The sequence below is a fragment of the Cicer arietinum genome, chromosome 4 (assembly GCF_000331145.2).
Source record: "Cicer arietinum cultivar CDC Frontier isolate Library 1 chromosome 4, Cicar.CDCFrontier_v2.0, whole genome shotgun sequence".
Lineage (NCBI taxonomy): Eukaryota > Viridiplantae > Streptophyta > Magnoliopsida > Fabales > Fabaceae > Cicer > Cicer arietinum.
Window position 1 is genome coordinate 4,442,351 of NC_021163.2, and position 15,496 is coordinate 4,457,846.

Sequence of the window (15,496 nt, forward strand, 5' to 3'; positions counted from 1 at the left end):
TTTGAAGTAATAAAGGTTGAAAGCTAATTTTCACATGAGTAAATTATCGGGTATCAATGCTCCCCAAAATTCACTCCAAGAGGTGGCAAAGAAATTAAACTTTAAAATAGGAGACGTTACTTTCATTCACCGTAGCCTATCAAAAGAGTTTCATATTTAATTTTAAAAACTCTAATATATATTTTATTTAAAATTTTCTTTTATTTAATTATTTTTTAAAAAATTAATTGAATATTTATGTCATGTTGTTAAAATTACTGCAATTGAAATCTACTATCAATTACAAGAATTTATTTGGATTTACGATTTCAAAATACTTATATTATTCAATTGAATGTTATGTAATAAGTTGTAACCAAACACACATTTGTAATTTGTAGGTGAGTTTTTTAGTAATATCATATCACCTATATAAAAAATAAAATTTGACAAAAATGCCAGGAGAGTTGCGTAGAAGCGGGCTGCCGGTAATTTTTCGGTTAAATACAAATGGAGGGGTTGTGCGCTATTGCGTCGTATCGAGTTTAGAAAGCGAAACGACTTAAAGACGGTGTCGTTTGTGTTTGAACTTAGTTGAAGAACAATCTTTAATCTTTCCCTTTCCCAATCAGAGAAGCAGTAAGGTACAAAAATGGCAGACGATTTGTTTGAAGGATTACCCCCTCCTTCTTCCAACACTCACTACCAACAATCACAGTCACAATCACAACAACCAATTCCTTCTGTTTCCACCATCAACAATACAGAATCATCTGCAATTCCCTCCGCACCAAAGCCAATTCTCAAAAGTGCCCTCAAACGACCCAACCCTACTCAATCCGATACCCAAGGTATATACATCACTTCTTCTCTTACCTTTTTCAAACGCAATCGTAAACATACCATACCATAGCACCCTAGGGTTACTCATTCTAACAATTAATTAACAACGATTAATACATGCAGGGTTTTTTATTTCTGATAAACCCTAATTTAAGGGAGCGAGTTTTCATTCACTACTAGCTTAGTTCCACAATCTTCGTAATTAATGTAAATTATGCAGTTATTGCTTCTGTATTTGCTTCCAATTGACTTTATATTGTCGTGAAAGATGGTTGTTCGCATGTCAATTGTATCAATTACTTATAAAAGATGAATGTAAGAATTTTTATTATAAAAAAACTTTAAAAGACGAATGTGTATTAATTATTAGTGTCTCTTGCATATTTATAAGATAAAGACTGTGAGAAAAGTTATAACACTAATTGTATATACAGGCGGATCACCGTAGACCAGTGTTTAAAATCACTAGAAACTCTAACAACAATCAAAACTCTAGTAACAATCGACAACACTCTTCAGAAGTATAAGTTAACAATCTTCCTAGTCTTTCTGACTGAGACAACATTGATGTCAATTTGATAAAAATAAGGGAAAACAAATGTAGAATTTTGAGTTGAAACTCGTTGAATTGAAACCAATCAAGTCACCGTCTCAATCCTAAAGATTAGGAGAGTCGTTACCTTATACTTCCAAGGAATATCATTGATCGTCATTAGACTTTTGAGTGAGTTTTAAGCATCGATCTACAGTTGACCATTTTCCAGGTGGTCCACTGTAGAATTTGTCTATATTTACTATATGAACTCTACTGCTGGACAAATATTTGGTCACTAATGCATAAACAAGTTTTTTTGGAACCTAGGAGTGACACATACAAATAGTGATTTCTGCATTTTAATAGGAACCTACTTTTATTCACAAAAAGTTCTTTCTTTATTATGTAATGTAATTTTAGAGGCAGCACCTAAAAAGAGCTTGAAGTTTAAAACCTCTACTGATGCTTCTGAAGCGCAAGTTATTGAGGCAATGCAGAAGATATCTTCACACATCAAGAACCCTGCAAAATTCAGCAAGGCTGCAAAGCTTGCCATCCAGCTGATTGAGGCAGGAAGTGTTAAGTCTGGCGTTAGTGATTATTTTTTTGCCATATTAGAAGCTGCGATGTCATCACCCATACCTTGTACAGATCCTTCGGTGCGGGCAGATTATCATTCTCTGTTATCAGCAGCACAAAACACCAAAGAAGTATGATAAACATTTGTTCAAATTATTCGTGTTTTAGTATTTTTTTTCCACATTTTTTAAGAGTACACTTAAGATTTCTTGACCTCTTTATGTTTATTTATTTGTAGCACCTCAATAAGAAGCAGAAGAATCAACTAGCAGCATGGACAATTAATGCTGTGGTCGCAAATGATTTGTTTACCGACGACAGCTTTGTGGTATGGTTCTCACTGAACTTTTATTTTAAACTTTCTCAGTAACAGAAGCTTGTGTGAATCTGTACTTGCCTTTTTGTTCAAGGATATGAGAAGCACGTTGGAATGATATGCTACGGGTTATGACATGTAATGCTGTTCCATACATCACAAATGAAAGTGTGCTGTTATAGATGTACTGTCCTTTTCTTAGCACTTAATCGATAATGTTCATGCAATGTTGTTATTGCTTTGATGTAGCTATCTTTCAAGGTGTCATTTCTCATACCAATTCTCTGTATATACATGATGTTTGATCAAAGATGGATCTTAATGTGTCAATGTTTTAAAGATTTTATTTTACTGGTAGAAGTGAAGATCGACTGGAAAGAGAAATTATTCCTAAAGGTTCCGAGATAATTTGTTAAGTGGATGGCAGATTGATAATCTTCATTTTCATAATTACAGTCATCCACTGTGTTCACCCCTGCCCTGCTTTTTGGTAACAGATGTATAGTGAGGGATGGGTGATTATCGATGTATGATATGTGTTGCCCCTTGAATCTTGATGCCTGGACCAACTCCAACGGCAAGTTTTGGGGTAGTCAGAAGTTTGACCTACTTGCAAGGTGCAACGTTCTTCTTTTGAGTGGTGATAAAGTTTTACATTTGGCTTAATTATAAAAAAAGTTTTAGAATTAGATTGATGAATTCTCAGCTTGCCACTCTGTTAGCAGATATTTGACTTCATTTATTTTGGAGAAACTATAATAATGCATCAAATCATTTGCTATGAAAACTGTCTGGATTTTTCATCTGTAATGTGTTTATCTTTTGTTTAGTCATTGGATTTAGATTTGAGATATTGTTTACTTTTTTAACCTGATATACCTTGAATATTTGGGTGCGATTGTCTATTTGTTGCTCATTCTTTTCTTTCTTGATATGTATACAGTTTTCAAAAGCAGCTGGGCAAATCAAGGAAGCTATATCAAATCTTCCTGTTGCGACAAAGGAGGATGACACAGAAGAAGCAATGTCTCTGGAAGATAGAAAAGTTATGGTAGATGAAGGTGGTCAAACGCTTCCTACAAATGAAAATAATGGTGTGGAGGAAGCTGACCCATTTGGACTTGATGCTCTGATTCCGGAATCCACAAAGAAAGGTGAAAAATATAAGGAAAAGAACGACCCAGCTATGACAATAAGGAAGGAAGACGAGGAAGAAACTAAGCGATTCCTTAAGTTACAAAGAAAAGCCCTGATAATTTGTCTAGAGATTGCTGCTCGGCGGTATAAAACACCTTGGTAAACTCTGGCACTATGTTCTGATTTATTTGTCTTTTATTTATGGTTGTCATTTTGACATTAGTTGTCCTTGTTTGAATTTTCTCTATACAGGTGCCAAACCGTTATTGATATTTTAGTGAAGCATGCCTTTGATAATGTGGCAAGATTTACAGCTCATCAGAGAGATGCGGTAGAGAAATTGTGGGCTTCAATACGAGAGCAACAAATGCGTAGGAAACAAGGGAAGTCGGTTACTGGAAAACTTGATGTAAATGCGTTTGAATGGCTTCAACAAAAATATGCTACCGAGAAGATTAGCATTCGGCATTCTGTTGGAGCTAGTGGAGACCGTCGTGCCACACAGTGGCTTGGTTAAGTATTCCTGTGACGTTTTCTACAGGAGGATGATGACGGTGAATCAATGGCAACTTCAAAATGATCAACATGAGGAGATTAAACATTTTCGTCACTTCATTGCTAGTGTTGTAACTTATAATAGGGCTCAGACATCTCTCCTGACTGACTTTCCCCAAAAACATTGTTAGAAACTTTATAAAATGTGATTTTTTCCATCTTTCTTCGTAAATTGAAGTTACAAGTTAAATCGTGTTTTGCAAAATGTGCTCCGGCATCTATAAGTGCAAGTTGATTAAAACAGACTTTTAGATGTCAGTTGACTACATCTATAAGACAGCAAACTCAATTTAAATAGATTTAAAGAAATTTAAGTATTGCAGAAGGAGTCAAACATTATTCTGACAATCAATTTAGAATTTCAATATCAAATGTTATCAATAAAGGACTTGAACCTCATTTTAATTATTAATGAAGGTTTAAGGTCCTTAGTTTTAATAACATTTTATTTCATAATTAAATAAAATAAACACTTGAAAAAATTAGTATTTATTTTTGAAGCTGAACTTTTTTTTAAAACAAAGTACGATGTCAAGATTCAAGTACTTTTATGATAAGTTTTCCAGTAAATCCTAAGAAATGGGTGGCTGTTGTCAATATATTAAAGACTAGAGTCATTTGAATAAAGACCAAATGGTTCATTCAGCTGATTTGTGAGTCTTTCCAAAACCCTATATTGAAGGCTCGTAGTTGTAGGCGCTCTTCAAAACCTGTGAGCACAAAGCTTGTGCCAAATAGTTCTCACTCACTCCTATCGGACGGGTTCAATTTAGTATCAAAATAAGAGTTGTGTATCGTAAGATACTGAGATAGCTTACATGTTATTAACCATGTTCTTTAGCGAAATTGATTGATCTTATACCAAAGGTGTGCATAAATGACTTATGGATGATTTCATTATATCTCTCTCATTTTACATAATTAATTGACTTTTTTGTATGAGCTAGAGATTGAGTGACCTGATCCTACGATCAATGGTCGTATCAAATATTTTGAAGTACCAATGTAAAAAGACCAAATAATTTACAGCATTGCCTTTCAATTCAAGGTGTTGTGATATTTTAAATTATCTATAACACCAATCATCAAGAAAAGCTTTGCGAATAAGCTCACCATAATAGGATGTAGCACTAAAAAGTGAAGTGAGTTCCACTGATACAACATAAGTCCACGAAAGGGCTTCTACGGAATGCAGCTCAAACTTACAATTCTTCATGCATCCTTCTCAAGATATAACAATAACTTCTATTAGTCCAGAATCAGGATAAATTTCTTGTAACATACATATGACTAAATTTCTTGTAAGTTACTCCACAGCACACATTACAGAACCAAAGGCAAACCCAAGATGACTAAACTGAACAGATGTTTAATGCAACAATTGGCTATAGTATTTACCTTTAACCACTTAAAGATAAGTAACTTATAAGAGGAAACAAAAATGATCAAGTCCTTCTACTAAGTAAGCAAAACAAAAGAAAATTGCAACTAATCCCAAATTAATAGAGCCATGTTCCGCACCACCAAAAAAACCAAAGATAAGGAAAAGAAAAACGTAAGGGATTAAAACTCAGTTGACTACAATTCCCAACACTTTTCCTCATTCCTTTCTGTTCAGTCCCAATCTTCCTCACTCAACTGATCATCATTATCTTCTCTAGGTGGCCTAACAACCAAAACAACATTCCCTAAACACTCACCAACACCCATTTCTTTCAAAGCTAAACCCCTTTGAACCTTTAAACCCAATTCATCACCATCAACTTTCACCAAATAAAACCCATCATCATTCTCCACTTCCCTCTTACTCCTATCAGCAACCACCAATATAGGCTCCTCTTTATACCACTTATTAGCCTTCCAAGGCAAAACCCTAGCATCAATAAACGACACAACAACACCCCCTTTTCCCAAATTAACGATAGGATCCCAACTCGGCAACACCACCCATCTTTCCCACCCTTTCTCCGCCACCACCACACCAAACACCCCTTCATTTCTCATCTCAGAAGGTGCTTCCAAAATCACTTTATCGCCTTCCTCCGCTTTAACCACAGGCAAAACAATCACCGAACTGGACTCCGCCACTTCACCTATCTTCAACCTCACCACCGGAACACTCACCTTTATCACAACATCTTCAACCACGCTTTCTACCTTCCCTTCCAGTTCCTCCAAAATCACTTTTTTAGCCTTCTCAGATTGCACAACACTCAGGGCTAGTTCAAGCGCAGCAGTTCTCTGATCCGAAGGATTTGTGTGTTCCCTACTCTGTCTATAATACATGTAAGAGAGACAATCTCCCGGTAGAGTATAATCAAAACTCTCCCAACCTTTTTCTCCACGTCTCTTGGGAAAATCCTTTATGGAGCGTGCAATGTCTTGAGCGCCTTTTCCATCAAACCTATTAGAGATATAAAATTTAATGCAAAAAGTTGTTAATAATGAGAATATTCATTACAAGTTACAACAAGAGAATGATACAATTAGGCGCACATAGAACCTCTACTAGTACCTATTCTCAACAATGAAACGTGCGACGGAGGCACGTTGGGAAGTGCTGAGGAGACGAATTTCGTACAAGATTTCAGCACCGCCGATGTCGAAGAAAGAGAGAGTTTGGTCATCGGTATTAGAATGAACGAGAGAATCACGGACCTGAGTGGCAACAATGATACGATTCTGTTCGACGCCGGTAATGCCGGTGGTTTCTTCGATGGTAGGAGGGGTAAAACCTTCACGGATGAGGGAAGTAATGAGAGGGGCGTATTCGTGCCAGACACCGAGACGGTTAGCGAGGATTTCGAGACGAGCTGGAATGTCGAGGTCACCGTATTTTGGAGGGAGAGAAGTTGGGGGTGGTCTGAAGGGTTGATAGAGTTGTCTCTGTGGTTGTTGTTGTTGTTGTTGTTGCTGCTGTCGTTGTTGTTGTTTCTGTCTGGGACTTGATGAAGGGTTGATGATGGCTGAAATGGGTTTAAGGGGACGGTGATGATTGGAGGAGGGAGAGGGTAAGAGAAAGAAGTTTCCGTTGTTATTGGGAAACTTTAGATTGGGTGTGTTTACAGAAGTGATGCATGGTGAGAGTGAGAGCATCTTGCGATAAAATTGCGTTGCGTTGCGTTGCTTACCCCTACTTATCTGATAACTGCTATCTGTTTCTAATTATACTTTACACTGAGGAAGAGTCTTCCCTCTGTTTCACTGTTATTATTACATCTTCGCAACAAATAACTCAAAATATCCTAAACTGCTAGAATATCCTGATCCACACAAACCTACGCATCTATCTAATCATATTGCTTCTATACCATACAAATACAGATACTAATACGACTACTTATTACCATGTATTGCAATCGCTATTTTTCTTTTTATTCAAAAATCGATATTCATACAACACGAACTTAAATTTGTTAAAACCAAACAACATAAATCACTAAACAAATCTACATTATTCAAATTAATAGTAAAACATTATACAAAACCACAATTTTTTTTAAATAATTAGTTGTTAATTTCTTTTAGAGAAAACAATTGAACATTCGACATTTTTGTCACTCAAACTTCCTGAAACCACATTGTGATTTTCACAATATGATAATTTGTCTACGAATATGACAAAATTCTAGTGTACGGAATATCATGTTTTTTTATATGTAAAGTTTACGGTGTCAAAGTCACTAATTACAATTTGTAATTAATCAAAACTATTATGTTAATCTAAATCAAGTCAATACTACAACAAGACAAAACAAATTAAAAAGCGTTGCACCAAGACGACAAACAAAATAATGTTGCACTCATATGATAAAATTGCACACAATTATGAAAGAAAAAATAAATATGTGTGATAACCACTAATTTAAGTAAAATGAAACAAGAAAACGACTTCCCCACTTAATTTTAAGTCTCTAGTAAATTTACATTCCGATTGTAATAAAAAAATTACATTCCTACTTTTTTCAAGGAATTGTTTTGTTTAATTATCGGACCCAATAAGACTACTTTTTTTAAAACAAAAAATAGAGTGCAAATACATCACACGATTAATTTGATATTTTAATTATGTTAGCATTTTAAGTCATTCATATATCAACACTATAAAATATTAAAAATAAAATAGAATAGAAAAATACAAAATTCTTGGGGGACTATACCAAACTCTAGCAAACATACCAGAGGGATACAAACTATTGCATCATTAAAAACCTCATCGAAAAAATTTATATGGATAAAACGACAGTGAAGGAAAAAAAGTATAGTAGACGTTTATCGAAACCAACATATTCTATGTTATTGAAGATCAATCTTGTATTTGAAAATATCAGAAATAGTAGAAGAAAAAATATTTCACCAAATAGTGATAAAAATGTAAAATCCTAAATTAGTAATTCACATTGATTGATCACCTTATTTAAAAATATAAGAGATAATAAATCTCATTCTTTTAGTCATCTAAAAGTAATTAAGTCATTTATTTTTAATAGATCAACAAATAAGACTAAAATTTCTTTAAGTCATATTAAATCTAATGAAATTCGTTATATAATATGGTAAAACATTATTAACTGAATTCAATGTTAAAATTATAAGGGTGAAAATGTAAATTTACACTTTTCTTTCATTAAAATCCATCAACTCCACTCATTGAACTCACAACAAATATATACTTCCTTCTTACATCTCTCATCCATTCAAGTATATATTTCCTCCTCCTTTGATTTTAGGTCAAAGTTTCTATTTTTTGTAAATAAAAAAAGTTCAAGTATCTTAATTGATTAGTGTTAGGTAAATTTAATTTTCTTTGTAATTCATAAGCTTTTTACTTCTTTTAGAGTTTGTTTGATTTGTTAAAAAAATAAAGGTTTTGACAACACAATTTCGGTTATATTGTGTTTTATTTTATAAATGATCATGAGACTGATTAATAAAACTAATTAATAAAACTAAAATTAGTGGTTAAAATAAAACAAAAATTAATTAAAATAAAATATAGAAATAAATAAAATGAACAAATGAGTAATTTAGAAAGAAAAAAAGGAGGGTTTTATTTAACTAAAAAATAAATAAAAATACACGGCGTGAAAGTGTTGTTTACTATCGAAACAAAGCGTGTTGAGACGGAGCTGCCGGCTGTGTAATATTATTATCGATTCGATTCCCAGTTCCCGATCTTGTTCCTCCACACTCAAATTTAGGGTTTTCTCACACCCTCTCTCCAATCTTTCACTTTCACCCACCATCAACACTCTCTTATCCACTGATTTTTTTTGTTTGCGACGCATCGCGGTAAAATATTGTCTTCCTTGTTTCCAATTTCAAATTCAATTAATAATACATGATTCTGACTCGCATGGATTCATATTCTTATATATAATTCGTTATTTCATTCATATTTGCCTGTAGTTAAGTAGGTATTAGAATAATGGCGGAAGATCTTGTGCTGGATACTGCAATCAGAGATTGGGTGCTGATTCCTTTATCAGTGGTTATGGTTCTCATTGGCGTCCTCCGCTATTTTGTTTCAAAGCTTATGCGCTCTTCTCAAACTCCTGATGCCAAAATTGTCAGAGAAGGGTATTTTCGACCTTTATTCTACACTTGATTATGTTGCTTCTTTTTTCTTCTTCATTTTCATATATGGATTCTGTGGTCATGTTAATACAGGCAAGTGATGCTTAGAGCTCGGAATTTACGTGCTGGGGCAAATTTTATCCCTTCAAAAGCTTTTCGTGCCCGCAAGATTTATTATTGCAATGAGGTTTGTTTGCTTACTGTAGATTCTATTTTTCCAGGTTTAGATGAAATTTTGTGGTTTCTGAGAAAATTGAAGTAAAATGTAGTGGCTGTTGCTGTGGGTGACAACTTATCTTTTGAGGCAATAAATTCAGCTATATGATTTTTGAGGTTTATAGGCTTCTATGCTTGTTTGTACTCAAAAAATTGTTTCACTGGATTCATTGAAGAGGATAACTATTGAATAAAAAATTTCAAATTTGGCATTTTTAGAACAGTTCTAAAACTCATCAGAAGTTAATAACTCTCTCAAGCTGTGTGTAGTAACTTACAGAATTATTTGCCTAACCAATTTGACAGTGAACTAATTGTTTGTCAATTTTTGTTAAAGGAAAATGGTCTGTTGTTTGTTCCAAAGGGCCAAGCCCAGAATCCACAAGCTCAGATGTTCTCTGATCCGAACATGGCCATGGACATGATGAAGAAAAACCTTTCAATGATCATACCTCAGGTGCTTGACACTATTCTTTCATTAGATTTGGATCATATTCCTTGCTTGTTACATTTTGCCAACTATGAATTTCATACTAACTTGTATTGTTTCCTCTTGTTGGGCAGACTCTTACTTTTGCTTGGGTGAACTTTTTCTTTTCTGGGTTTGTAGCAGGTAATTTTTCACATTTGCTTCACTTCCCTCTTAGGTCATACTGGTAGATTGGTACTGCCTCTGAAATGAAATACAAACAAAAATGATAGTTGAAAGGTGGATGTATATGGTTACAAATTTAGTCCAAATACATCTAATTTTCAACTATCACTTTTGCTTATATTTCATACCGGGGGAGTATATTTTTTCTGTACATGAATTCATATTCTTCAAGATCTGTTTAGGTCTGCAATTTTATGGTGTCACGATGCCAGTTTTTTTGTTTGTAAATATACAGTTGGCATCCTAAAAAAGCACATATATGTTTTGATTTATCCACTATGGAAACCATATGCTCCATTTGGAATGAATTACAAGCAAAAATAGGCCAAATTACGCATATTAAGAAAGGTAGTTAACCACATTTGATTTATGCAATATTAATAAAACTTTAAGTCTATTGCCTAAATTACCCTCCATGATCAATAAATTGGATCATTGGAAATAGAAAAAGTTAAACTAAATGAAGGATATTTTAGAGATATTATCATTAAATAGGAGAGAAGATGTTGATTTTTGCGTATATTTCATTCCAAAAAATATTGGCTTGGCTAATTTTGCTTATATTTCATTGAGTACTTGCTACGGAGGTTGATGGAAAAATATCAATGAATCAAAAAGAATTGCACATGGTTTTTATTGGTAAAGAGAAGACATATGATAGAGTACCTTGAGAGGTTTTGTGAAATTTTTGGCTTGATTAATTTCAGCAATCAATATATGTAAGAAGGGGTCACAACTAGTTTGAGAATACAAGGTGGAAGTATAGAAAATTTCCCAACAACTTTAAGTGTGTATCAGGGGTCAACTTTTAGCCTCAGACTTTTTCTCTTGTTTCATAACGTACTTGCTTAACATATCCAAAAGATGGTATCTCAACACATGCCTTTTGCAGATGAGATATAGTTTTAATTGGGAGGGTGAGAGATAAAATAAAAGAGAAGTTAAGAGATTTAGAGTCAAGCCTACAAAAACAAAATTTTCACCTATATAGAAGTAAAACAGGGAATACGAAATGCAAGTTTAACAAGAGACACACAAATACCAATCAATAGGAAAAATCGCGAGAATATACAATACTACAAGTCTCATGTTTTAATTACGAATTGTGCTGTAGATTACTGCTATAGGTGGTCTACAATGGACCACATTTGGCTGTCGTTGGATGTTGAAGTTCCACAAGATTTAACAATAGACCTCCCATACTAGATTTTTCTCTCCTCTTCTTCCCGTCCTCCACCCACACCCCTTTTCCCGGTTGCCGCTGGTTACCCTTCTTCCATTCACCATAATTTTCACTAAACTTACAACCAACTTGACTCTGTATTGTAGCCTGACCAACTCTGTTCCACCACAGCTACAAAAGGAATGGTCACAAAAGCTACCAGAATTAGGCTGACAGAGTTTGTTATTGACTATTGTTGAAGGACTTAGTCTAGTAAGCTTGAGATGAAGTAGCAGATTGAGCTCCAACAGAGTTGAGGAATAGGACACTGTGATTGAACTTTGAAGCTTCTTCAAGCTCTGATACCATGAAGAAATCTAAGAGTTAAGAAAATTTGAGAGTGATCAAAAGATGGTGTTCCTCAAGTTTGATATTCTGATCAATGAGAGCCGGCAGTACAAGCCACTATTTGAAAAATCTTGAAACTATTACTAACTGAGTAACAGCTACTGTCACTTTTTCAACTAAAACTTAACTAAAGTTACGAAACACACAAGAGAATAGTACAGTGTACCTTCGAACAGCACATAACAAGTTACAAGAAATAAATAGTTTTTATTTTAATTTCATGGAATATTAATTTTATAAGATTAATCTACGAGTTCAGAGTTTCATCAACACCTTGAGATTCAGGTTACACTGTCAATTTCGATTCATGATTATATTCTTGTTTATTTGATTATATTGATATTTTGATTGCTTAAATTGAATTTCAATAGGATCGATTAAATTTATTTGACAGAATTTGGTTTCGGTTTCTAATTTAATTGAATTATAATTTTGCGACGCTTGATCGTTAATTGTAATATTTTGATGATTGTGATGCTTAATCCAATCAAAGAAACCAAATTCACATAGGATTGATTACGCTTGTTTGATCAATTCTATAGTCAAATAAGAATAGAATCACGAATTAGAAATTAAACTCATTGATAGAATCTGTGATAGGTTTGAAACTCGAATAAGTGGATTAATCGTTTTGCTCATCTGTTAAATTAAAAATTTAAAAAATCCCCTTTTTAATTTCAACTTTCAATTCGGTTATTATTATTATATAAGAAGTTCTTGCGAAACGATTCGAGTTATTACCTCTAGTTACATTTTATTAATTGTATTTGACCCGGAACAACCTTGTATTCTCTACTTCTGTTAGTTACCTCTCATAATATTTTATTTATTTATTTTTGCAGCCAAGATTCCCTTTCCATTGACACAGAGGTTTAGGTCGATGTTACAGAATGGAATAGACCTTAGCACAGTAGATGTTAGCTATGTCAGCAGTCGTTCTTGGTAATCTTCTTTTTCATAGATATCTACCTGTTTCACTCTTACTTGGGGTCTAATTGTCATGATTGCATTTCAGGTACTTCCTCAATCTCTTTGGCTTAAGAGGATTGTTTAGTCTCATCTTGGGGGAGGAAAATGGTCTGTAATCAATGACTTGTACTTTGATCATTTTTATACAAACACACATAAAAATAATTATCTCTTCCATTTCGTAATATAAATTTTTACTTCTCTTCAGATTTTGTTGTTTTATCCAGTATAACTGGGATTTGGAAACACACTAGTTACAAATTATGATGTGTGCTATTTTTCATGCAGCTGTAGATGATACACAAAGGATGATGCAAATGGGTGGTGGATTTGGATTTGATCCTTCAAAGGTACAAATATTAGTGGTTTACTGTATACCTTTCATAAATTTGAATATCGATCTTGGAAATTATAGTTGTGTTCCATGAATAGTTGCCCCCCTTGTTTTTCTATATCACAAGGTAATTTGTTACCAAGGATGGCACGCAGTTAAAATTGAACACCTTGTACTAAGAGAAGCCCAATGTAGGTGCATTCTACCTAGTAGTGTATAAGAAAAGATTAAAAAAGAATATTCCTTTTTGAGTATTTAGCTAATTGCCTCGGGATTAGATATACTAACACAAGGAGGGGGCCTGGGGTAGGATACACTTCTCCTTGGCTTCATACTTTAATCGTTAATTTTGAATGGTTAAAAATGGGAAAGTTAAAATATCAGATGCTTCAATTGTTCAAACACACTGAAGGTCTAAACTGGCAGGAATCCTAGTGTAGTCTCTAACATAGAAATTAAATCTTACTTTCTTCTTCCTTTAATATTGTTTTCAGGGTCTGAGTGTTGAGAAAGACAATCTTGACATAACGCAACATGACTGGGCCTTACCAAATTTTGAGCAACGGGCTGAAGATGTGTTGAAGAAAGTCATCAGCTGAACAATGTTATGCGGAATAAAAAGTTTAAATGCTTGCCTTAAGCCAAAACACTGAAATTTTATTGTTGCGGTTGGAGCTTTGCCATCCACGGCAAAAGATATTGAAGATCTAACCCGAGACAATCAGTGTGATGTTGAGACAAAAAATTACGTATTTATTGTCAGAAAATACTGTTGCGATTGAAACCAGAACTGAGGTTATATCTTTTGATAGATTTTTTAGAACGGACATAACCATAAGAAGGATGGAGACACTTATGAAATGTTGAGCCGTGCGATGTGTTTTAAGTCATGTCATATATGTAGTTCTAACTTTTCCCGAAAATGCTAATTACACGATATATGCATACTTCTTATCAACAGAACCTGCATGCAGAATTAGAATTTATGCTAGCACGAGGTGCACTGAATAATTTGTCACTATTTATGCATGCTTTCTAACTTGAGCTGCTCATGCATTAGTTAATATTAATGTTTTCACTTTGTTTATACAAATTGATTGGTCGCAACGCAAGATAATTTTAGTGGGACTCGAACATCTACAATATACATTTACTCATCCTTACATGAGTCTCATAGCATAGTTATTCCCAACGCTTCCAATTTAATTCCCGCCTACAATTCTACGAAGACGATTGTTCCAAATCTTCCCATTTAGCCATCATAACTTGTATATACTAAATACAGTTTACAAATGGTTGTTTTTTTTTTATCTTGAGTACTAACTCACTACACCAGTGGTTTACAATATGATGGTGCTAGTTTTTCACTTTATCAAACCTGTGAGAAGGTTGAATTCTAGTAATCAAAGTGAAAAGATGATTGGAATGTTGTTCTTTGAGAAAGTTTCACTCAAGCTCAAAGAGTGGTTTACAATATGATGATGCTAGTTTTTCACTTTTTCAAACCTGTGAGAAGGTTGAATTCTAGTAATCCAAGTGAGAAGATGATTGGAATGTTGTTCTTTGAGAAAGTTTCACTCAAGCTCAAAGTTTAATGCATTACAGTAGTTTTTGGCATTTCAAAGCAACTACCTTTAATAACCTCAAGTTCTCGACTTAGAGATAGCCATTGGGGGCAGTTAAAGCCTTGTGCTAGACAAGTACGTTCTGGACTGTTTTTTAGCTGTCATGGTCTTGATCAAATTTTGCATGAGAAAGAGAACCTTTTTGACTTTAGCAGAAGCGTGATCTTCTCAAATTTCCAGGACTATGAGAAATTTCTCAAGAATTTAGCATTGTAGTACTGGGGAATTATGAGAGATATAGTTTTACTTCCTTTTCTTTTTTTTAATATATATATATATATATATAAAAGGGAAAATTCTAAAGAAAAAATAAGGAACATAATGAGGAAAAGACATCCCTCTACAATCATCAAGGAGAAGTAATAGACTGGAAGGGAGAGTAGATAGGTCAACAATACTAAAATCTCCAATGAGACTAAGGTTAGTTAGCCTCATGATAGATGTGATTAACCACACAGTTCAACTCTTCGCATTCCACATGATATGTGGCTTCTTAAGGAAGAGGTGTAAGATAAAGATTACTCGTTTTCTTATGTTGACTACTACAATAAGAGTCTATTTCGACCAAAATAGCAGTCAAATCCAAATTGTAAGTCAATATGAAAC

The 15,496-nt window shown here is 34.0% G+C and overlaps 3 protein-coding genes across 3 annotated transcripts; 2 read left to right on the forward strand and 1 right to left on the reverse strand.

The window, feature by feature from the left end:
• The first annotated feature begins 445 nt into the window (after window positions 1-445).
• On the forward strand, window positions 446-4,102 carry LOC101509595 (uncharacterized). Its single transcript, XM_004495507.3, has 5 exons — window positions 446-830; window positions 1,778-2,067; window positions 2,175-2,264; window positions 3,196-3,548; window positions 3,642-4,102. The coding sequence occupies exons 1-5, from the start codon at window positions 632-634 to the stop codon at window positions 3,904-3,906; spliced, it is 1,197 nt and encodes a 398-aa protein (XP_004495564.1). The 5' UTR covers window positions 446-631; the 3' UTR covers window positions 3,907-4,102.
• A 1,070-nt stretch (window positions 4,103-5,172) lies between these two features.
• On the reverse strand, window positions 5,173-7,155 carry LOC101509923 (rubisco accumulation factor 1.1, chloroplastic). The gene is made up of 2 exons (XM_004495508.4): window positions 6,460-7,155; window positions 5,173-6,348 (listed from the first exon to the last, which is right to left on the reverse strand). Exons 1-2 carry the CDS (start codon window positions 7,038-7,040, stop codon window positions 5,559-5,561), a joined length of 1,371 nt encoding a protein of 456 aa, XP_004495565.1. The 5' UTR covers window positions 7,041-7,155; the 3' UTR covers window positions 5,173-5,558.
• A 1,865-nt stretch (window positions 7,156-9,020) lies between these two features.
• Window positions 9,021-14,188, forward strand: LOC101510245 (uncharacterized). The gene is made up of 9 exons (XM_004495509.4): window positions 9,021-9,236; window positions 9,354-9,524; window positions 9,615-9,708; window positions 10,075-10,194; window positions 10,302-10,350; window positions 12,805-12,904; window positions 12,978-13,039; window positions 13,220-13,281; window positions 13,760-14,188. The coding sequence occupies exons 2-9, from the start codon at window positions 9,373-9,375 to the stop codon at window positions 13,862-13,864; spliced, it is 744 nt and encodes a 247-aa protein (XP_004495566.1). The 5' UTR covers window positions 9,021-9,236; window positions 9,354-9,372; the 3' UTR covers window positions 13,865-14,188.
• The last annotated feature ends 1,308 nt before the right edge of the window (window positions 14,189-15,496 follow it).